Genomic DNA, 24,057 nt, shown 5'->3' on the forward strand with positions numbered 1-24,057 from the left:
CAAAGATCAATCAATCACAAGTTATGGCCGGATTTACATTATCACAAAAAGCCAAATAACTAAATAGAAACAAATGCACACAAATTCATCTAGCACTGATGTTTTGAAAAACTAATTGACTGCCATAAATGTTTTCCAAATAGACTCCAGGCAGTAGGCATATATCAAAAGGGAAACTCAAAGGTAACACAATGAGAGTGCCTAAATTATGTTGTTATTAAAAATTTGGATTAACACAAATTGCAAGCATAGCAACATCACATGCAGCACAACAAAAAGCAAATAAAAATTTGGCTTCTTTAGTGGTTTGAAGTTTACTTTGCTTCATATTTTCAATTGTCCATTCTTCTCATCAAGTCATTGACTAAGCAAATCACAAATCATTTATATAGCAAATCCAAAACATATTATAAAGAATAATATATGTTTGTTTGGATAAACTCTTCAACAAAATCACTGATATTATGAAGAAGCGTTTATCAATCTCAATCCAATAGTTTTACAAATAGACTCCAGGCAGGCAGTAGGCATATTTCAAAAGTACCACTCAACTAAAACCAAGGAAACTAAAAATTAACTACAATGAAAATGCCTAAATTATGCTTTTATTTTAAAAGTACCCGGGTATTTTGTTGTGAAGTCAACTTTTGCGGACGGCGAGTTTTGAAGCAAGAAGCCAACTATTCCATCTGGTATAGGAGGTGGTTTCAAACCTGCTTTAAATGCTTTTCGTAACTTGGCAACTTCTTTACGTGACTTGGCAGCAGCTTTCTTTAACATGACATTTTTAATTAAGGGTAATTCCAATCGTCTATTTAGTGGTGTCAATTCTACTTCCAATGACTTCAAGTTACACAAAGAATGAAGCTTAACCTCTAATAAATCAGGAACTAAGTAGAGAATCTATACAATGAAGAACAAGAGTGGAATAGGATTAGTTATGCAAGTCAACTGATTTTAAACAAAATTTTGAAATAACTTAAAGAATCTCAACATAAAAGTAAAATTAAAGCCTCAGAACATGCCAACATACCTGGAGAGTAATTGAAGAGACTGTCAATAATTTTACATTTGCAAGGTCTTGCAACCAGCTCAACAGAACCATAGGAAGCTTCTCCCATGTTAAAAAGTGTCTTGCATCAATATTTACTTGTTTAACAGAAGAAAGACCGTCCCCACATATTTGCTGATAAGGACTACCAATAAAAGTAAAAGTACAAAGACTTGGAGCAGATAACTCAATTTTGTCAAATTCAGGTGAATTATTATGCATAGCTAAATTGACAAGTGTCTCACTTGATATGTTGAGGGTCTGTCCATCCTTAACAGTACATGAACGAATGACCAAACTATTCAACCTGCTAAAGGCCAAAAAAGGCTGAGCACAACCATTTTCACCACCGCAAAAGGTGAAATTTGTTAGATCCAAGTTGGTCAATGCTGGCATATTCAAAGATTTTGGAAATAATGTTGGTGTAGAATTATAACAACCTCTAGGGTAAAGTGAAAGCTTAAGAGATGTAAGAGCTCGGCATGAAAAAACACAACTCATGACGAGATCAGTATCACCAGTGACAGAGATTCCTAATTCCTGGAGATTGGTATTATGAGAGCAAATATAGTTTAAAATCTTTTTAAGGAGTGGAGGCTCAATAACACCACCACAGTCAATATCGAGAGCGTGCAGTGCAGTTGAGGTATCACGGAGAGTCAAAATCTTAGACACAAAGATGGGAAATTGTTTAGAAATGGAAAATCTTGAAGTATACAACGTAACAGCTGGAGTACGTTTCCAGAGATGTTTCCATCTTGTTGACAAAATGCAAGTTCGAACAACATGTTTGGTGTTCAAAAATGATAAAATATGAAGCAGAATGCTGTCTGGTAAGTCACTCAGTCTGTCTTCACTTACCTCATTTTCATCATTTTCTTCATTTTGATTATCACATTGCCTTCTTCTCTTTATTTTTTCTAGAATAATGCTTTCTTCGTTAGAATCAGATATTCTCCACATTTTCACTATTAATCATGAAAAAGAAAAGAAAAATGGAAGAATAATTCAGTTATATAACGGAAGAAGCAAATAAGCAATTATAAAGCGAGGTTTTGTTATAGGAATTAAGTAGGTTACTTTAAATAATAGTTTATCTCATGTCATTTTACATTTTTATCCTTTATGGTTGTATTTTAAGGCATTCTATCTCGTTTTGAAAACCTATCAATCAATGAATCGAACATTTCAACAAATATCTCCTCTCGAAAACTCTCAATTTATCTTATTTCTCATTTGTACCAAATTTCTCATATGTCCTTGGAACAAAATAAAAAGAGTGAAAGGTAGAAGGGAATAATAATTTAAAAATATGATTGATTTGAATTTTTTGTTCAACCTTTTTTATATTTTCTCTATTAAATCATTTGTGCTTGGTTCAAGGCCCCTTTTAGGATGGGAGAGACGTCCAAGTCTAACATGAACAAGTGGTTTATGTGGTGAATCATGCACAAGTCTCGGATAACATTATAACGAATATGAATTTTACAAAATCGACTGTTGGATTGAAAGATTATATTATATAGATCATCCTATAAAAATTTAGAAAAATTAACATTATTTAATATGTTATTGAGAATTATCAAAATTAATATTATTTAATAAAACTCATAAACCGTTATTTATATGTTATTTGATATGCAGATCGACATTGTGTTATGAGGTGGTGGTTATCAGGAGAGGTCGGATAGGGTGGTGGTGGTGGTGGTGATGCAACGTTGGAGCACAAGAACAATGAGAAGAGAGATAAAGGATATGTATATGGTGTTGGTGGTCTATTATAACATCTTTAGAATTTCACAATCTGACAATGAACAATAATCACCCATAATATCTGTAAAAAAAATAAAAAATACTCACCCATAGTACGAGACCTATCAAACTCTCTCACGCTAGATTGGTCCCTAAAATGAAGCACCCTTGATTTACCATCTCATAACACAAACCAACTCCAAGTTGTTTAAACCTGAGTAATGACACTATTACAATCAGTCACACCATCCATAAAACCAAAAGTCATCGATAAACGAGGTCTATTCATGAAAGCACCCATAAACAAAAGACACTTGTTCATACAGGTACAAGCATACATACGAGTGGCAGAGTATAGGATTTGTCCATTACAATTTAGTATCCAATACAGACTCAATTTATCTACGATGTCAAATATGTGTTTGGAAAACAGTATTGAAATATCACAGCTCATAAGAATAATACTTTTTGGCTTTCAAACTGGAGAATTTCAGCTAGATGAAGAGGTCATGATTGTCAAATCAAAAAACATGTTTTAGTAAGTCAGCCAAACTGAGAACTCTTCACTGCCCATTATCAAGAAGTGGAGAGGTGGAGTTAGGTTGGTGCTTCTCCACCTTATCTTCATGTGATGATTTATCATCCTACAGGAAGAAAATTAACAATATCAATTGTCGCTGCAAAATCAATCATATGACAAAAGTTTGACAGGTATAAAAAACTAAACAAACAATAAATAAATACGAAAGATTCAAAACTGATTTAATATTAATATAGATGCCTCTGTCATCATTCTTGACCAATTTCTACTTGAGTAAATTGCAGACAACGGCTCCTACAATTATCTAATATACTATCTCATTTTGAAATATCACAAAAATGGAAATCTCCACAGAACCCAAAATTTTAGTACCAGAAACTCAAAGAGAATCTATCAAAATGCATGTGATGAATGTTTTACCTTTTCAGCTCAACCATAAAGATTGGGAGATGCAGCAGAGTCAGATTCTTCAACCTGTTTAGTAACAAGTAACAACAAATAACAAACTCTTCAAACAGTTGTTTCATTTGAAATTATCTAAGCTCAGATTCTCAAAAAACTACCACACTCAGTTCCCATATGACTTTTAAATGACTACCTCCATAAGATGAAAACGATGTGGGAATTCTGTTGTGTAGGTAACTTGTGCCGACGGCGAGTTTTGTCGCAAGAAGTCAACTATTCCATCAGGTATGGGAGGTAGCTCTATACGTGCGTTAAATGCCTTTATTAACTTAAAAAATTCTTCATCAGACTTGGCAGCAGCTTTCTTTAACATGGCATCTTTGATTGTTTGGGATAAATATCCCTCATCAAGTGGTGTCAATTCTACTTCCAATGACTTCAAGTTACATAAAGAAGGGAGCTTAACCTCTAATAAATCAGGAACTAAGGAGAGAATCTAAGCAATGATGATGAATTAAGATCAGTTTGATGCAAGTCAATTGAATTTTACAAATATAAATAAGCAACTTAAAAAGAAAGTAAAAATAAAGCCTGAAAACATGACAAGGGACCTGAAGAGTAGTTGAAGTCACTGTCATTGATTCAACATTGGCAAAGTCAAGCAGCCAGTTGAATATAACCAAACCATGCTCCACCGAAGCATCATCTTGTCGTGAATCATCAATATTTACTTGTTTAACAGAAGAAAGTCCGCTCCGACATATTTTCTGAATAAGGTCACCGGTAAAACTGAAGGTATAAAGATTTGGAGTAGATAACTTGATTTCGGCAAAGTTGGAAGAATAATCAGTTTGTATAGCTAAATTCATTTTTTCCAAAGGATATTCAATAGCTAAATTGACAAGTGTCTCACTTGATATGCTGAGGATTTGAGCATCCTTTACCTTACAACTACGTATGACCAAACTATTCAACTTAGTAAAGGTGAAAAAGGGCTCAACACAATTGCTTTTAGCACCGCAAAAGGCGAAATTTGTTAGATTTAAGCTGGTCAATGAAGGCAAATTCAAAGATTTTGGAAATAATATTGGTGTATGATTACCATTACTACCTCTAGGGTAAAGTGAAAGCTTAAGAGATGTAAGAGCATGACATGAAGAAACACAACTCATAATGATACCACTATCACCATTGACAGAGATTCCTAATTTCTGGATGTGAGTATTATGGGAGGAAACATAGTTTAAAATCTTTTTAAGTAGATGAGGCTCAATATCACCATGACGGTAAAGATCAAGAGCGTTCAGTGCAGTTGAGGTATCACGAAAATTCAAAACCTTAGACACAAATGTGGCAAAACGCTTCACAGTGGAAAAATTAGTGGAATGCAACATAAGAGTCGAAATACGTTTCCACAAATTTTTCCATCTCTTAGACAAAACGCAAGTTTGAACGACGTGTTTGGTTTTCAAAAATGACAAAATGTGAAGCAAAACACCGTCGGGTAAGTCAGTGAGCCTGTCTTCATTTTGATGATCACAATGCCTTTTTTTCTTCATATTTTCCAGAATCATCAAGCTTTCTTCTTTAGAATCAGACATTCTATGTTGGTTAAGCATGAAAATGAAAGAAAAACGGAATAATACTCAGTAACATGAATTATAAAGGGAGATTTGAAGTGAAAGTAAAGTTGCGATTGATTTTAAAGGGAAACAGAATTGGGGAAAACCTAGAAAGTATATTGAAGTCTGATAATTGAGAGGGAGAATGTAAATAAAATACCTCGTTGTTGGCGCCGTGGAGTTGTGAGTGCCTTCTTCTCTTCTCCGATGGATACAGAGAATGGATTGAATTAATGTGTTTCTTCTAGGGTTCCTGTTTTGGGTGAACTTCGAGCGGGGAAACAAAATTTCAACGAGGGAAAAACAAGTTCGTTTAGTTTTTTTTTTTTTTATCTACTAATATTATTATTATTATTATTATTATTATTATTATTATTATTATTATTATATAGAAATAATATAAGATAAGTATAAAAAAATTGTTTTTTAAACAAGCCAAAACGATATATATATATATATATATATATATATATATATATATATATATATATATATATATATATATATATATATATATATATATATATATATATATATATATATATATATATATAGTGAGAGATCAAATTACACCGGTGTAACATTTGAGTATTTGACTAATGTTACACCGCTCAATAACGCTTCAACGAATACAAATTTTACAAAATTCACCGTTGGATTGAAAGTTTATATCATTTAGATCATCCATGTTCAATTTTACAAAAATCTAAAATCGTTTGATATGTTATTGAGACCGATCAAGATTAACGCTTTATGTGTTTTTATTGAATACCGTTAAGTTTGATCAATCTCAATAACATATCAAATGATTTTAGATTTTTATAGAATTAAACATGAATGATCTATATGATATAAACTTTCAATCCAACGGTGGATTTTGTAAAATTTGTATTCATTGAAGCATTATTGAGCGGTGTAACATTACTCAAATATTACACCGGTGTAATTTGATCTCTCCCACATATATATATATATAAAGTCTTCTCAGCACAAGAGGTGTCAAATACAAGAACCAAAAGAAACTATACAAAGCCAAAACAAAGCATAGGACTAGACCACCAACTATGTTAGTTCAAAGCTAAATTGTTACTCATCGCTTTCAACCACTCTTAAGAAAACGTCTTGATCTTGTCCAACTTATGATGCACGGAGTTTGCTGAGCCTCTGAACAATTTGTGATTTCTTTTGGTCCACATAACCCACACAAACAGCTAGCCAAATGAGCTGCATGAAAGAGCGTCGTGCTCGAAGACCATCTGCTGATTCTGTAAACTGAACAAAATGATCGGAAGGATTCTGAGTCGTCACCAAAGAAGAGTCAATCCAAGAGCTGACAAGAGACCAAAGGGCACCAAAAGTGCTGCAAGAAAAGAACAAGTGATGAGCCGACTCAACCTCTCTGCAACCAGAGACACAATGATGGGACGTCGCAGATAAAATCCCTTGAGTAACCAGGTTTGCTTTGGTAGGTAGTCTGTCTCGCAAGAGTCATCAGGCACAGATGGAAACCTTCAAAGGAACTTGACGATGCCAAATAAGACCTAAAGCAACATCCAAAGCAACTGCATCTTGTGTCGTCAAAAGCTGATATGCACCCCAAACAGTATAAACGTCATCCAGGTGAGATTGCCCAAACCGCTCCCTCAACGAGGTCCCATCCACCCAAGGATCAGTCAAACAAAAGTGTCGGAGCCATCCCCCACCTTTCTCGAAATCTACTCTTTAAACCACCCTCCCCCTGCCTCACCTCCACCCTCCCGAATACCAGGGGCGGACCTCTTCAAGGCTTGGTGTGGCTATAGTCACACCAGCCCAGTCCGATTTTTTCCTAAAAAAAATAAATAAATATTTTATAAATAATTTTAGGTAATTTCGTATATATATTCGTACAAATATTAATGTAAATATTAGTTTAGAGTTTATTATTGATGACTGTAAGTCCCTTGTACATATATTAGTTTAATTAATAGTGCAAATATTAGTTTCTAGTCTATTATTGACGATTTCATGTCTTTCATTAGATGTAAAGTATTATTTTAAGCTATATATAGTTTAATTTTATAACAATTAACTTTAACTTTGTTTGGCAAAAAAAGGTAAATAAGTAATTGAGTTTGTAGTATTGGGTAAAATTACCAATTCAACTGGAATATAAATATGAAATGACATAATTAATATTTAATTTTTTGAAGTAAGATAATACGAGTAAAATTGAAATAAAAATTAATAAGTTATAAACTAATTGAATTAGTTTATCAAAATAAACTATATGCTAGTTGTATAATTTTGTGTTCTATATATTTTGGTCCAATGTAGAATCTTGTGAAGACTCTAACAATAGTGATATGCATGATTTAACAATTATAGTCTTTTTCTTATTCGAATAGAAATTTTGTGGTTTTTTTTTATGTTTGTTTTTTTAAAAAAGAAATTTTATAGTTCGTTGATTTGTTGTTCTTTTTTTGCATACATGTTGTATTAGTAAATCTCATATATTGTTTGTTGTTCGACTGAATTATCAATGAATTTTTTTTTTAGTAGTGCCTAAAATTTTTAGCCCCACCAGTTATTTGTGTCTGGGTCCGCCCCTGCCGAATGTGCGCCAGCTCCCTCCACCACGTAGACCCACACGCTCGACCCTCACACAACATGCCTCTCTCAACCCCGTAATGTCCAGCCAACACTCGGAACCACAAACCCTCTCGATCCACTAACATTCTCCAACACCACTTGCCTAAAAAGGCCAAGTTAAACTCCCTCAACTGCCTAACCCCCAACCCCCCGCACCCCTTACGTAAGCAAATAGTTTTCCCATTAATCCAAGATATTTTCCTAAGATCCTCACTCCCCCCCCCCCCCCCCCAAAAAAAAATTAATCAAAATAGATTCGATAGAAGATATAGTACATGAGGGAGCTTTAAAGAAGGAAAGAGCATAGACAGGCAAAGAGGTCAACACGGATTTAAGCAAAACTAGACGACCACCAAAAGAAAGGAAGAGACTCCTCCATCCCGATAAACGATTCTTTAGATGAGCCAAAACCGGTTCCCAAAAACTTAAATGCCTCGGGTCACCACCTATAGCAAGGCCCAAATAGAGGAAAGGAATTTTTCCCACTTCACAACACAAAGCTGATGCCGCCTCACTTAACCAAGACTCAGGAATATTAACCCCAACCAGCATACTCTTGTGAAAGTTAACCTCAACCATTAAAATAAGTTATAAGCTCTTTCTGGAAAGACTGTTACCAAACAGGTCTTTTAACTTATAAGTCATAAGACATAAGCTATAAGCTAGCTTTTTTGGCTAGTCAAACACACTCTATATACAATGTTAAACTTTGGAGAAAATGTATTCCCAGCGGGTAATATTCAACATTATATTGAAGTCGACAACGAATTATTTAAAATTTGAAAAATTAAGTGATTGTTGTAACCGGTTAATGAGCTTCACCAGCAAACAACAAATTATTTTTAAAAAAAAATCGAGTTCGATTTATAAGTAAACCAATTTTTAGTCAGATTTAATTTACTTAATTATTTCGGGATCAATTCAAATTAACGGAATCTCATTCTCTAAAAAACCGGAGATTAAAAAATAAATTGGAGGAAAAGGTCTTTCTCCGCAACTACAACATTCAACATAAACATGATTTCCAAAAGATGCGACAAATATATGAAAATGAAATAACATTCATGTGGCGTCTATTTTCTGTTTAGTTTTGAGGTTCTAATACCCCTGCTGTAATTGTTTTTCCTAAAGTCAGTTATTGTGAACTTCACAACTTTTGGCAAAAATATTTGAATAATGTGTTTGAGTGACTTCGATCCTTGCTATCTTCTACTTTGCATCATTACTTAATTCGCATGTACTTATTTTTGGTTTCAAGGGTGGGATGTTTCGTCCGGCTCCAAAACGAAGAGGTCAAAATTGAGGCTATAATTAAACTATTCTGTTGTATGTCAGCGTTATGCTATAATTAAGGTTATAATGACAACAAAACTTATTTTTATCTTTGAATCTGGTACTTTGTACGTCATTTTTTTTTGGTTAAATCAGTCGTCATCATCATCGCCGATGCCATAATAATTGATCTCGCTAGAAATTAACAATGGGCGTGGCCGTGTGGGAGGATAAGAACCAACGGATGAAAGAATATGAAAAGGTGAGACTTGAGATAAAATGTACCCTAGTTTTTTTTATCTTTTCATTTTGCGAAAGAAAAAAATATGAGGGAGAGTTTTCAGTGACACTATTAATGATACACAACTTTATAGATTCAAAATCAAAATCAATTCAATGATTCAGCGATTAATATGTCCTGATTTGATTTTGTAAAGAATTAAATAGGGTTTTTTTCTCGAAGGTTAAGGGACCAAAATAAATCCTTACACTATATTTATTTTATATTTTGATAAAATACACTATATTTTATTTTAAAGAGCGCAAGACACATGTTCTTCCATTGGGTAAAATGTAGACTATTAATCCAAAGAACCCTTTCAACAAGTGAAAAGTTAGTTGTGACACATTTTGATTGTTAGTGTTTGAATCATATAAAAAATAAGGTGCTTCTACTGTGACTTTGTTTCGCAAAAATAGCGGTTGACTGATAAGCTAACTTATAGCTTATAGCTGATGGCTGATAAGCTAACTGAAGTGTTTGGTAAAATTAGCGGTTCAACTGACTGATAAACGTAAAATGACATAAAAGGTCATTCTTAATATATAATAAAACCTCTTGTAATTTTTTTATTAAATCTATATTTATTTAATATTTAAGATACTTCAAATTTAGTTATTTAAATTTATTAATTTAATATATCTTTTATATATTATTAAATTAATTTTATTCTTTGGAATTTTGTTTTAAATTTATTTTTATTTCAATGATTATATTTTATAAAAAAAGATTAAACATTTTATAACAAACAAATTCCGTAAAAAAATATTTTTTAGGTTTTATAACTAACAAATTTATTTAACATTTTTTATGTTTTTATAACAAATATAGGTACGTACAGGTAATAACAAGCAATTTTCTTATACTGAGTAACATATATATAAAAGGATAAATCAAAAGTAATGATACAATAATACTAGTATAAAAATAAAGGAAAATGCTAGTTTCAGCGAAAACATGGTTCACGAATAGTTCACGAATTGAGTTGGCAGTTTATCATTGGTTGTTTTATCACATACCTTCCATGAATTCCTCTTCTGGCTCATTTACACTTATTTAATTTAATTAATTTAGATTCTCTCCTCTTTCTTATCTCTTTCTTCTTTCAACTCCACCAGCAATATTGTGTATTCTGATTCTCTCTTCTTCCAAATTTCTCCCCCAAACTCATGAACTCAATTGAGATCTTTCTTTATTACTCACTCAAATCATTTGTTTCTCAATAGAGTTTTTGTATCTTCCTTAGTCACAATACTTTTCACCACTCTTCCTCTCAGATTTGCAGCAAGCGGTTGTTGTTGTGTTAGCTTTAGTGGACTATAATAGTATACAAATATAAGTGGTGTATGGTGAAGCGGTGCTCTTTTTTTAATAAAAAAAATATAAAATTTAACTAAAGGGTGTTTGATGTTGTAACAAAAAAAAAAGTGTATTTCGTGAAATTTAGCGAGAAAGTGGTTCGCTGTATATAGCACCACTCAAAAATAAAACGGTGATAATATAGGGGTACTTACAGCAACGTTTCAGGAAAAAAATAGGGACAAACGTAAAAAAATAATACGGTATATAACATACGTATTTTGTTTTCAATTGTAATAAATTTGAAAGGATAAAAATGTATTTAAAATAAAATTATAAGGGTAAAATTGGAAAAAAAAAAATGATAAGCTAGAAGATATAAGCTCGGAAGCTACTTGAAATAGCTTGTGGAAAATAAGTTATAAGCTTTTTTTGGAAAGACGGTTACCAAACAGGTCTTTTAACTTATAAGCCATAAGACATAAGCTATAAGCTAGCTTTTTTGGCTTGTCAAAAAGACCATATATACAATGTTAAACTTTGGAGAAAATGTCTTCCCTGCGGGTAATATTCAACATTATATTAAAGACAACAGCAAATTATTTAAAATTTGAAACATTAAGTGATTGTTGTAACCGGCTAATGAGCTTCACCAGCAAACAACAAATTATTTTAAAAAAATCAAGTTTGATTTATAAGTAAACCAATTTTTAGTCAGATTTAATTAATTTACTTAATTATTTCGGGATCAAATTCAAATTAACGGAATCTCATTCTCTAGAAAACCAAAGATTAAAAAAATAATTAGAGGAAAAGGTCTTCTCCGCAAGTACAACATTCAACATAAACATATAACACAAAATACTAAAAATGAGGGAAATGTAAAATCTTGTGCAATGCAACCATTTTATTTATTAGTTCACCATCTTACACCTTTAAAATGCCTTCATTGTTTAAAAAAAATGGAACATTCCAATGTTATTATAAATAACCAGGTCTCGCACAAGACAAACATAGACCGGTGAAAAAGAAACGACATAGGCGCCGTATATAAACGGAACCTAAAAATATCAAAATAGATACTAACTAATAGAGTTCTACTTCTAATCTCATACTTAGAAAGACACTAACTAATAGAGGTCTACTTCTAATCTCATACTTAGAAAGACTCATCTCAACTTCAAAACTACCATAGAAGATACACCCATAAAGTTGCTGCTAGACACCAACTCCCAATGTTATTATTATAGTAGTAATAATAATACCATCAATTAGCACAACAATTACAATTACACGAATAGTCGTCGTGACATTTTCCAGTTGCATGTACTGTTTTGCATTCAATCTTGCAATATACTTTGCAAATCAAAACCTCCCATTTACGACAGAAATGAGATTTAACGATTGAGCATGGTTTTGCCTCGATCATCATCATTTGATTTCCTGCAATAAATTGCCAACCGGGCATAAACATGGTTAGTAAAAACATCACTAACTTATAAAACTTTAATTTGTACAAAAAAAAAAAAATCAATAATCATATTTCATACCAAAATTCATCGAGATAACAAGCAAAATAATCGAAAAACAAAAGAGGCTTTTCATGTTTTTCATTTTAAATTTAAAGTAGTTGTTAAGCTTTCAAAAGTAGGTTGACACTTATAAGTCCTTTACTTATATATTGTGTGAGAGAGATATATGGAAGTCAATATGTTTTTCGATAATATGTTTATGGTGTAATGATGCTCAATTTGGCTTAAATAGCCGTACAAAGATACCATGGTATATGCTATATGCTATGCTAACTACCAACAAAATAGATGTAAATTAAACTTCCTACAAACTAGGAATATCCATAAGACTAGGATTTATTATAACAGAAACATTATACCAGTAAACTATAATATCAATAAACCACTTCATATGGATGTACAAAAAAAAGGATATATTTTTGGTATTTGACCGATTAATTCTTAATAAGGGTATTCACTAATAAGTTGACCAATAATTATAATCGTTTATCTTATCAAATGTTGATCAATTAGTTAGGTTACGTTTGTCCTGGGCTTTTATCAAACTTAGAAGTTGCTTTAAACTTAAAGTTGATAGAGAGAGTTTTAAAAATAAAGTTTAACTATCGATTGTTAGTTGGTTCAGTGATGATTGACGTTGAACTTGGTAGGGAGGACCACAGTTCGATTCCCCGCAACTGTGATCGAAAGGGAGTTGAAGCTACTTGATGTCTGAACTGATTCCCAAACCAGATTAAACTGTTGATGAAAGCAAACAAAAAAAAAGTTTAAGTTTTTTGGTAAAAGTTTTTATATTCCATTAACTTTTGGGACTGTTTGATAATATAATCGAATAAAATCTCTTATTTTTTATTATTATAAGTTCTAATAAATAAATAAATAAAAATATAAAAATGAAACATTATTATTCCATTTCATGCTATTTCATTCTATTCCATTATTATTTTTCAAATTCAAACAATGAAACATACATTATTCTATTTCATCCTTTTCCATCCTATTTCATATCATTTCATCAATTCAAACATAGCCATAAAAGACGGGGCAACCATCAACCACTATACCCTTGGCAGTTGGGCAAGTAGCCAAAGGACAATGCTCACCAGCAGTCCCCCACCAATTGAGACTTACATTTTCCCATCAAGTGCTGCCGATAAAACATAGTTGTATCGCTGCCACCATTTCTTTCTGTAACAAAAGATAAAGAAGTTGAAAATGGTTCTGACTACCATGCAAGCATTGAAGTTCATCGCTGTTGCAGGTGGCATCATTCCGGTTGCTCCTAGGAGTACTGGAAGATTTATCAATGGGATCCATGACTGTTTTGGGAATGCCTTGTGCAATAGCCAAACTAGTGTTGGCCCTATGGGCTATGGCACCTCCGAGGAAAAACCAGTTCATTGCTGAGTAGCCAAACTGGTTTTTTGTAAGCTGTGATGCAAGTTTGACATATGGGTTTTAGCTTTTAATTGGGTTTTTTTTTTTTTTTCCGGTTAAGAAGTGGTCAATACATACATTTATTTATTTATAGATAATTCATGTAAAATTTCACAAAACAGAATTATTTTAGATTTGCTTAAAATTTTACATTTACATGATTATCTGTGAATTTAGACGTTATTAAACGATACAACATTATTCGAATGTTAATGGTCTATGAATTTCTATATTGAATTTAACTTTTTCTATAAAAATTTCTCAAAACTAATTTCTTGTGTTTCTCTTGATTTTGAATAAATGTGTGAACTTAAAGTGTTATTTTATATTAATTTCTCTTTCATTTGATATGTTATTTAAAACCACCAAAATTAATTATTTATGTATCTTTAGCTCCTCATAGAAAAAAAAAATTAAACTCCATCGCGGCCCCCCTAACATTTTACTCTAGCTCCACCACTGGGAACAACCCTATTTATAGACTCCGGTTGGGTTTAGTGGGCCGAATTTGGATTGAGATTGTACAAGAGCCGAAATTGACTCCCTTAAATCTTTTTAATTCTTTTTTGACAAATAAATCTCTTAAATTTTAAATAGTTTGATTGTTTTTGTAAAAATAATAACAATACTTTGATTGTTATGCTTTCAAATTTTTGTTTATAAAAATAAAACTTACTTGTGTTTCATTATAAAAATAACCAGTAATAGACCCGTGCTATCGCACGGGTCGTAATGTTACACCGATATTTTCTGCAGTTACATTTTGCTAATTAAAATTGAAAAAAATGAATTTATTTAATCAGTATTATGAGTCAGTAGTATAATTTGTCTCATGTATGATAGTAATTTTGGATACAAAAAATGTTGAACTTTTTAATAGCAAGAATTTGTCCTATACATGATAATTATTTTAAAATTTTTATCAGTGATAGTTTACAACGTATATGATAGTTAAAATTTATGATGGTTAGAATTGCCCCATATATCATAGTTAGTTTGAAATTTATATTAGTTAGAACTTATCCCGTATAAAATAGTTTTTTTATGAAATTTCTATTAGTTATAACTTGTGTCACATGATAATTATTTTGAATTTTTCATCAGTGATAATTTACCTCGTATACGATAATTCAAATTTATGTCAGTTATAATTTATCCGGTAAAAAATAGGTTTTTTTTTTAAAAAAAAATTATCAGTGATAGTTTATCTCGTATATGATAGTTAATTTTTTTTTGTTGATTATGATGGTTAAAATTTATGTCAGTTGTAACTTATCCCGTGTAAAATAGTCTTTTTGAAAATTTTATTAGTTAAAATTTATCTCACATATGATCATTTTTTAAAATTTTTAATGGTCACATCTCTTGTATTATAAGCTTATTCCGATAAGCTAACCTTAAACCTAATCATTTTCCCTATTTTTTATTGCAGTTTTATATAAAAAATAATAATAATTTGTCTATAGTGGGAATCGAACTCGCATCCTTTGCCATCCTAATATGTTAACCTAATATTAAATGCATTTATAATCTTTTCTTATATATTCTAAGCTTATTCCGATACGCTAACCCTAAACCTAACTTTTTTTCCCGCTCATTTTTCCTCTCTTTTTATTGCAGTTTTAAATTAAAAAATAAATAAATTTGTCTACCGTCAGAATCAAACCCGCATTCTTTGCTTACAATAAAGTTTTTTTAAATACCTTTTAATATTACAATTTTTTTGTTACATATTAGGCTAATTAGAACTGTGCACCGCAGGGTCGAAGTTATAGTATTCTCATCATCCATAATTATTTTAATGGCTCAGATTAAAACTTCAAAATGAATACGTTTTTTTTAAAAAAAAAAAAAACTTTGAGTTCACCATAAGTTTTGTCTTGACTGTGAAACAAACATAATTTCCATATGTGAACAATGTATTGCCACAAGAGACCATTTAATATGCATCCCTTCTATTGAGAATTTATGGTAGCAACCACAACTTATTCAAAAATTCCCTTCTATTGATAATTATTTTAAAATTTTGATCAGTGATAATTTATTTGGTATATGATAGTTAAAATTTATACACCGGTTATAATTTATCCCGTGTAAAATAGTTTTTTTAAAATTTTTATTATTTATAACTTGTCTCACATATGATAATTATTTTGAATTTTTTATCAATGATAATTTGTCTCACTTACGATAGTTAAAATATTTGTTTAGAGACATTCAATTGAATAGTATAATTTTGATTAAGTGAAGAGAGTGAAAAAAAATTGAATTTGAAATTTGGTGTCATACATTTGGAACTGAAATTGGAAGAAGTTAAAATAGTCAAAACTAGTGATGTCACATGTCATATGGTTCATTTGTAACTTGAAGTGTCATTTTCATGTGGTTAGCTTAGATGACTTGGTCCAATCTCAATGATACCTTTCTTTTTCACTCACAAAATGTCATATGGCTTAGATAACTTGGTTAGTTATGTACTTTTAGTTTAGTTACCAAATTTTTGAACACCAATTGCCCTTACTTTGAACACATGCAACATCTTAAGTAAGGACAATTAGGAGTTTTCCAGAACAATCAACTTTCTTATAGACTAGATAGATATTACTAGGGTCTTGATTATTTATTTTTAATACAAAATTGATACATAAAAAAATTAATTTAAATTTACATGTAAAATTTACTAAAAAGATATAATTAGATTTTCTTAAAGAAATAGGGAGATATTAACATTTTCTTCATTTTTTTATCCAAAAAGGGTGGTTTTGGTTTTTTTTTTTTACTTGGAATCACCGTTATATATATTTTTTCAATGTACTTTAATCTAATTTCCTTGTAATTTTGTCGTTTCAATGCGACGATGTTTGATTTTCTGTTTTCGTACAGTATTCGTTTGATTTACCGTTTTCATACAATGTTTGCCTGTATTAACTTAAAAGATATGACTAAGTTTGTCAACGATGCAAATCCAAAAATATAAATATTTCAGTCTCCTTAATTTTATCAAATTATTTATAATGATGAGTAAATTATTTTATAATATTAATTTAATGTTGTGATTTTTTTGCATATTCATCATTTTTATGTCTAGTCAACGAAAATGACTTCAACTCTCATTCTCAAATGAGAAAATGAAATCGAGTGAATTTTTTCTAAAAAAAAAAGTGAAATTAGGAAGTGAAACCATTTGACGCTATCGCAGCCACCTCTTTCTCGCTTCCTCCGCCGTCCTACCGTCGTAACACAGAACCTCTCTACTTCGGTGCCACCTCATTGAAGACTGTCGCAACCACGTTAAAGACCGACGCCCCATTCAGATGAAATGGTGGTTTGTTGGAAAACGGGGGCTGTGGAGGAGGAACACCACATTCTCAATCTCTCCGTTTCATAGGAGCTTACGTTCAGATGCAGCGTTGGAAGCCATAGCCAAAGCTTCAGAACATAAAGTTCCCAACATAGTTCTCTACAATTATCCTTCATTTTCTGGAGCATTTTCTGCTCTCTTTGCTCATCTCTTCCACACTCGTCACAATCTCCCTTCACTTATATTACCTTTCTCTTCTGTTCCCTCCCTCGCTTTCAGGTTTTTCATTCTTCAACTCACTATTTTTTTTAATGGGGGTGCTACAAATCTTAATTTATGCGCTTAAAACTTTATTTTGTGCTTGAAAAATTTAAATTGATGAAATGGGTCATTGGAAAGTTTTTGTTTTTAAATTATCTCTTTAGAAAAAATTACATGTCTGTTACTACGATATAGGGTTGAAGATTTGTGCATTGAAGGCCTTCAGACATGTTATCTGCTTGACTTTCTTCCTCCAAAGGAATTCCTTTTCAAACTTTCCCATCAATCAAATTGCAAGTAGGTTTAATACTTATGTTCTCCTACTTTATTGTCAATTTTTCATTTTCTCAGCTGCACTTTGTGTTATATATTATGAAGCACGGACACAGACACGTAGACACCGAGAAAATGCTATAATTCAATGTAATCATATGTATATCGGTGTCGTGTCGGTGACACTAACATGTGTCCGACACCAGGAGTGTGTCTGTGCTTTGTAGGTTATATATGTATTTTGTTTTTTTAGTCGTTTCTCATGTGCTTTTGATTGCTTATTAATGTAAGTATTTTTTTTTATCTATTTAGGATTATTGGGTTTGATCATCGGAAATCAGTACTTAGCAATATCCCTTCTGCAAATGAGTGTACTGAGAATATTATGATTAATGTTAACCATGAGAAGAGTAGCTCTAGAGCTGTTTATGAATACTTTACCAACAAACACGAGGATGTTAAAAGTTCTGATGTGAGTGAGAATTAAAATTCTTTTATGCGCTTTAATTCTTCAACATCTTTGTTCAACAATGACTGAGATAGAAAGATGTCTAAATTGCATTTAGGATTTGGTTTCATGTTTGTTGGATCCAAAAGACATAGGGCGTGTGGAGCTTATTCTTAAGTATATCGAGGACGGAGATCTTCGCCGGTGGAGCTTGCCTGGCATTAAGCCCTTTAACATTGGACTGAGTGAATGGCGGTCAAGGTTTAGCTGCATTTCCAACCCACACATGTTTAAGCAGGTATGATTATCTCTTGTCTGCTTATGTGTTTTCTTATTATCGTTGTTGCTAATTGAAAATTTGGACATGTATTTAAGTCCATATGAAAACCATGGATAAGGTAATAAATTTGTGTTTCTATATGATTTCTTTTTCTCAAAAGAATGTAATTTACTTAAGCCTAGTCAAATAGTTTCTTCTCTAGTTTAAAATGATTGTGTTTGAGCTACTGTAGAACTCTGTGTATCCTGACATTGAAGGCACGTCTCACAAATTCATAAGTTGATTGGTTATTTGAAATGAGCATGACTATTACAAATTCAGAACCTTTCTATTACGCTGTCATAAAGTAGTACAGTGACATTTCAGACTATAGCAACTTTCTATTTTGTTGCTGCCTTGCTTTTACATGCCTTACTGTAACATTCCAAAAAACAAAAAATATGTATTCATTACCCTTGAATGATGTAAATTATTGTCAATTTATCTCTGGTGTCCGCTAAATATTTCCTATCCTTTAAAAAACCCTTATGCAGTTGCTGGAATTGAGCGTTGAAGGCTTAATTGCTAAAGGAAATTCATCTATTTCAGCTCGTCGGAATGCTGCAAGTAAATTGCTGGAAAAGGTTTTCAGGGTTCGGCTGGGTAGAGGATTTTATGGAGAGTGCCTGGTAATGTTTCAAGATATTCATCTTAGTATATCTTCTTCTTAACATGCTGCAATTTTTTTATTTAGTGTATGTTTGGGAGAGCTCAATGTGGAAAAAAATTCCTTTTTTTGCCACTTCCTATGATAAATTTTGGTTTAAGAAAGAAAAGAACTATCCCCAAAATAATATGTAGTCAGACGTTCACTACAAGTATGTGATGTTTTAACTAAATAATAATAATAAATAAAATTCGAATTTGTACCGTGAACTTTCTCTGCTGCGTGCTGCTTTTTTTAGTACTTATGCATAACTAATGATTACTAGTTTGATTCCCCCACCCACCAACACATTTTGTGGTTGAAACATGTAATCAAGTTTTGTTACGATGGTTACTGTGTAGGGAGTTCGGGCAGACGGGAACTCTAACTTAAGTGATGAAATTGGCATGCTTCTTAGTGCGAAAAGTGCTGCTATTGGTCTGAGGTGAGGTAATTTATTTCAAATATTTATTATCTTGTTAGAAGAGTGTTTTTTTATTAGGTTGTCTGGCAGTAATAAAATTTTAATTAAAATTTGAATATACCAGTAGCTCGACCAAACTTTTCATGAGCATGGTGATTGGATAATCATTCATTACATGTAAGTTTTTGCCATAACAACTAAGGTGACAATTTGCAATAACGGAAAACTAGAAAAGTCAAATTTGGCCCAGCAATACATAATTTATGACCCAAGAGATCCATAATTCAGCATATGCTTCCTTATTTATATTTGCATGAGCTGTTTTCATTTCAAAAAACAAATGGCAAATTCTTCTCATAACTAGGCTGATAAGCGACTGTTTAGGATCATCTTGAAAACAGGTAAAAGAGGAACTTGACCCTAACCGCGACCTGCCGGTAGAACCAAAGTTATCAAGGAAAAGAGGAACTTGACCCTAACCGCGACCTGCCGATAGAACCAAAGTTATCAAAGAAAGTGCGACCCTAACCGCGACCTGCCGGTAGAACCAACACTATAAAGTTCTTATCTCAAGAACAATGTTCTTATCACAAGAACAAAGAAAAAGTTCTCACAAGAGAAACTCTCAAATTAGATTATATTCCAAGTTGTCGTTTGAGAAGTACATGATAGTCCTATTTATAACATATCCTTACATAGTAGGATTTATTGTCCACTTTTCACTCTCACTTTTCTTTTTTTCACTCTCACTTTTTTTTTCGCTCTCACTTTTCTTTTTTTCACTTTCACTTTTTTTTTCACTCTCACTTTTCTTGTTCTTTTCTTGATCAATCTATTTCATTTGTTTTATTCTCCATTGATTTGAACTTTTCTTCTCATCGTTGCTTGTTGGTTCAAGTAATTTTAAGTACTTGATTCCTTGCTGTTTCTTGTTGTGTTGAATCATCCCAAAGGTTTTTTTCTCAAGAGCTCATAAGGAAAAGTTGAGTGGTAAAAGGCAAGAGTGGTGAGATTATCAGAGGGAAAAAGCCAAAACATAGAGTGAAACACGACTCATCTAAAGATCCTTTGCATGAGATAGGAGGTCCTATGACTAGGTCCAAGACTATGAGGATGAATCAAGCCTTACAAAGTCTAGTCATCAAGATCAAAGAAAAAGAAGATCGATATCCTTCGGAGGCTGAACCAACTTGGCTCAATTTCTTACAATTGGATGAAGATGCTTGAGCCCAACTTGAAGCCCAATTCACATCTTGAGAAGCATCATTGGACTATTTTGTGTCTAATAATATTGGACTAAATAAATAAACAATTAAGTCCAATTTTCTTTATTTTTATGGCAATTTTCGTTTTTGGTATTAAGAAGGTTTTTAGATGACCTTTAGCTTCCTTCTAGCCTTTCTAAATGCTTCCTAGTGGTGCACTAAGTCATTATAGTGGCTAGTAGGAATTTATAAGCAAGTTAGTGGGAATTTTCTAAGGTCTATAATGAATGAATGATAGTGGACAATAAATCCTACTATGTAAGGATATGTTATAAATAGGACTATCATGTACTTCTCAAAGGACAACTTGGAATATAATCTAATTTGAGAGTTTCTCTTGTGAGAACTTTTTCTTTGTTCTTGTGATAAGAACATTGTTCTTGAGATAAGAACTTTATAGTGTTGGTTCTACCGGCAGGTCGCGGTTAGGGTCGCACTTTCTTTGATAACTTTGGTTCTACCGGCAGGTCGCGGTTAGGGTCAAGTTCCTCTTTTCCTTGATAACTTTGGTTCTACCGGCAGGTCGCGGTTAGGGTCAAGTTCCTCTTTTACCTGTTTTCAAGACGATCCTAAACAGTCGCTTATCATAGGCCCTTGAAATTAAAATAACCTAAAACAGTTCCTCCTGAGTTCCAGTGTCTCTGAAAAATGAAATTCATTTGATTGTCTCCTACACTGGAGTGCTCTTTTCCATTAAAAACATGCAATCGTTTAGTACCAATCGCCTGTCAGCATTTTGGCTTGAAATTCAGCTGGCGTATATACGCGGAGAATATTGATTGTTGAATTCAATTATTTGTTTGATTCTTCCTCTGATTGTATTCTCATTCTGTTCTTAGGGTTTAAATGAAGATTCTAAATGTTATCCTGGCAACTTCTTATAGGCATAATTGCCTCCTAATTCATATTGTGCATTTTTTATTTGGTCAAAGAATTGTCAAATTCTATAATCTGATCCATCAGGCATTTTCATCATTGAGACAGGCCCATAGGAGCGGTCATATACATGCAACGAAATAATCTCAAAATGTGCTTGCGCAGCTCTGACAGTGCTACTGATACTTCTGAAGTTGCTAAGGTGCGTGCTGCTTGGTTCTAATTTTTTTTTTTGTGTCTGACATATTTATTAATTTTTTAACAGTTTGATACACATTAATGAGTTTTCTGCACTTCCTACTTGAAGGCATATGGCGGAGGAGGTTCCGCAAGTTCAAGCTCCTTCATAATAAGGATGGATGAGTATAACCAATGGATTTCAGCAAGTTCCTTATGATGGTTTCTAGGTTTGAATATCTAATATTGGCTTGCTGTCTTTCAAATGATATCATTTGATAAATTTAGTCACTTCCTTTAAGAATTTAAATCATCAGTGACGATATGGCTTGTGACACTTGAAGTGATCATATATCATTTTGTGGCAAAAAAAGGGATATATTGAGGCTGCGACAGCGGATGTGGTGACTGTAGAACACTTGAATTCCTCATCTGATATGGAGAATGACGGTAGTGTTATCATAGTGTGTCCATAGACTGTCCTGATAGTTGATGCTGCACATGATAAGAGTCGAGAAGGTACAACATGAGCAAGAAGAACAGGGCATTTATCTTGAGGAGACTGATTTCAAGGACAAAAGATGTGGCAAATATATGAAAAGGAAATAACATTCCTGTGGCGTCTATTTTCTGTTGAGTTTTTAGGTTTTAATACCCCTGCCGTAATTGTTTTTCCTACAGTCAGTTATTGTGAACTTCACAACTTTTGGTAAAAATATTTAAATAATGTGTTTGAGTGACTTCTATCCTTTGCTATTTTCTAGGGTGGGATGTTTCGTCCGGCTCCAAAACAAAGAGGTCAAAATTGAGGCTATAATTAAACTATTCTGTGGTATGTCAGCGTTGATGCTATAATTAAGGTTATAATGACAATGAAACTTATTTTTATCTTTGAATCCGGTACTTTGTACGTCATTTTTTCCGGTTAAATTAGTCATCATCATCGCCGATGCCATAATAATTGATCTCGCTAGAAATTAACAATGGGTGTGGCCGTGTGGGAGGAGAAGAACCAACGGAAGAAAGAATATGAAAAGGTGAGACTTGAGATAAAATGTACCCTAGTTTTTTATCTTTTCATTTTGCTGAAAGAAAGAAAAAAATGAGGGACTTTCGGTGACACTATTAATGATACACGACTTTATAAGTTCAAAATCAAAATCAATTCAATAATTCAGCGATTAATATGTCCTGATTTGATTTTGTAAAGAATTAAATAGGTTTTTTTTTCTCGAAGATTAAGGACCAAAATAAATCTTTACACTATATTTATTTTATTTTTTGATAAAATACACTATATTTTATTTTAAAGAGCGCATGCAAGACACATGTTCTTACACTGGGTAAAATGTAGACTATTAATCCAAACAACCCTATTTCAACAAGTGAAAAGTTATTGTAAAGTGACACATTTTGATTGTTAGTGTTTGAATCACATAAAAAATAAGGTGCTTCTACTATATACAATGTTAAATTTTGGAGAAAATGTCTTCCCTGCGGGTATTCAACATTATATTGAAGTCAACAACGAATTATTTAAAATTTGAAAAATTAAGCGATTGTTGTAACGGTTTAATGAGCTTCACCGGCAAACAACAAATTATTTTAAAAAAATCGAGTTCGATTTATAAACATATTCGAGATCAAATTCAAATTAACGGAATCTCACTCTCTAAAAAACCAAAGATTAAAAAAAATAATTGGAGGAAAAGGTCTTCTCCGCAAATACAACATCCAACATGTCGTAGATGAGGGAAACGTAAAATCTTGTGCAATGCAACCATTTTATTTATTAATTTCACCATCTTACACCTTTAAAATGTGGAACCCTCATTGTTTAAAAAAAAATTGGAACCTTCCAATGTTATTATAAATAATCAGGTCTCGCACAAGACAAACAGAGACTGATGAAAGAGGAACTACATAGGCGCCGTATATAAACGGAATCTAAAAATATCAAAATAGACACTAACTAATAGAGATCTACTACTAATCTCATACTTTAAAAGACATTAACTAATAGAGGTCTACTTCTAATATCATAATTAGAAGACACACCCATAAAGTTGCCGCTAGACACTAACTCCCAATGTTATTATTATAGTAGTAATAATAATACCATCAATCAATTAGCACAACAATTACAATTACACGAATAGTCGTCGTGACATTTTCCAGTTGCATGTACTGTATTGCATTCAATCTTGCAATATACTTTGCAAATCAAAACCTCCCATTTACGACA

The 24,057-nt window shown here is 32.3% G+C and overlaps 3 protein-coding genes across 5 annotated transcripts; 1 reads left to right on the top strand and 2 right to left on the bottom strand.

The window, feature by feature from the left end:
* Window positions 1-597: 597 nt before the first annotated feature.
* Window positions 598-2,016, bottom strand: LOC123914631 (putative F-box/FBD/LRR-repeat protein At1g78760). The gene is made up of 2 exons (XM_045965828.1): window positions 1,034-2,016; window positions 598-903 (listed from the first exon to the last, which is right to left on the bottom strand). The coding sequence occupies exons 1-2, from the start codon at window positions 2,012-2,014 to the stop codon at window positions 598-600; spliced, it is 1,287 nt and encodes a 428-aa protein (XP_045821784.1). The 5' UTR covers window positions 2,015-2,016.
* An 873-nt stretch (window positions 2,017-2,889) lies between these two features.
* LOC123912816 (putative FBD-associated F-box protein At5g22720) lies at window positions 2,890-5,676 on the bottom strand. The gene is made up of 5 exons (XM_045963395.1): window positions 5,532-5,676; window positions 4,361-5,351; window positions 3,943-4,245; window positions 3,765-3,818; window positions 2,890-3,447 (listed from the first exon to the last, which is right to left on the bottom strand). The coding sequence occupies exons 2-4, from the start codon at window positions 5,348-5,350 to the stop codon at window positions 3,774-3,776; spliced, it is 1,338 nt and encodes a 445-aa protein (XP_045819351.1). The 5' UTR covers window position 5,351; window positions 5,532-5,676; the 3' UTR covers window positions 2,890-3,447; window positions 3,765-3,773.
* Window positions 5,677-16,931: 11,255 nt separating this feature from the next.
* Window positions 16,932-22,577, top strand: LOC123918322. 3 transcript variants are annotated; one of them, XM_045970331.1, is made up of 9 exons: window positions 16,932-17,402; window positions 17,580-17,681; window positions 17,970-18,129; window positions 18,224-18,403; window positions 18,919-19,053; window positions 19,433-19,515; window positions 21,744-21,837; window positions 21,943-22,042; window positions 22,187-22,577. In XM_045970331.1, the coding sequence occupies exons 1-8, from the start codon at window positions 17,137-17,139 to the stop codon at window positions 22,030-22,032; spliced, it is 1,110 nt and encodes a 369-aa protein (XP_045826287.1). In that variant the 5' UTR covers window positions 16,932-17,136; the 3' UTR covers window positions 22,033-22,042; window positions 22,187-22,577. The 3 variants fall into 3 exon arrangements, with proteins under 3 accessions (XP_045826287.1, XP_045826286.1, XP_045826288.1); XM_045970330.1 differs by having other exon boundaries at window positions 22,130-22,575; XM_045970332.1 differs by lacking the exons at window positions 21,943-22,042; window positions 22,187-22,577 and having other exon boundaries at window positions 19,433-19,520.
* Window positions 22,578-24,057: the final 1,480 nt, after the last annotated feature.

This window comes from Trifolium pratense, linkage group LG3 (assembly GCF_020283565.1).
Source record: "Trifolium pratense cultivar HEN17-A07 linkage group LG3, ARS_RC_1.1, whole genome shotgun sequence".
NCBI lineage: Eukaryota > Viridiplantae > Streptophyta > Magnoliopsida > Fabales > Fabaceae > Trifolium > Trifolium pratense.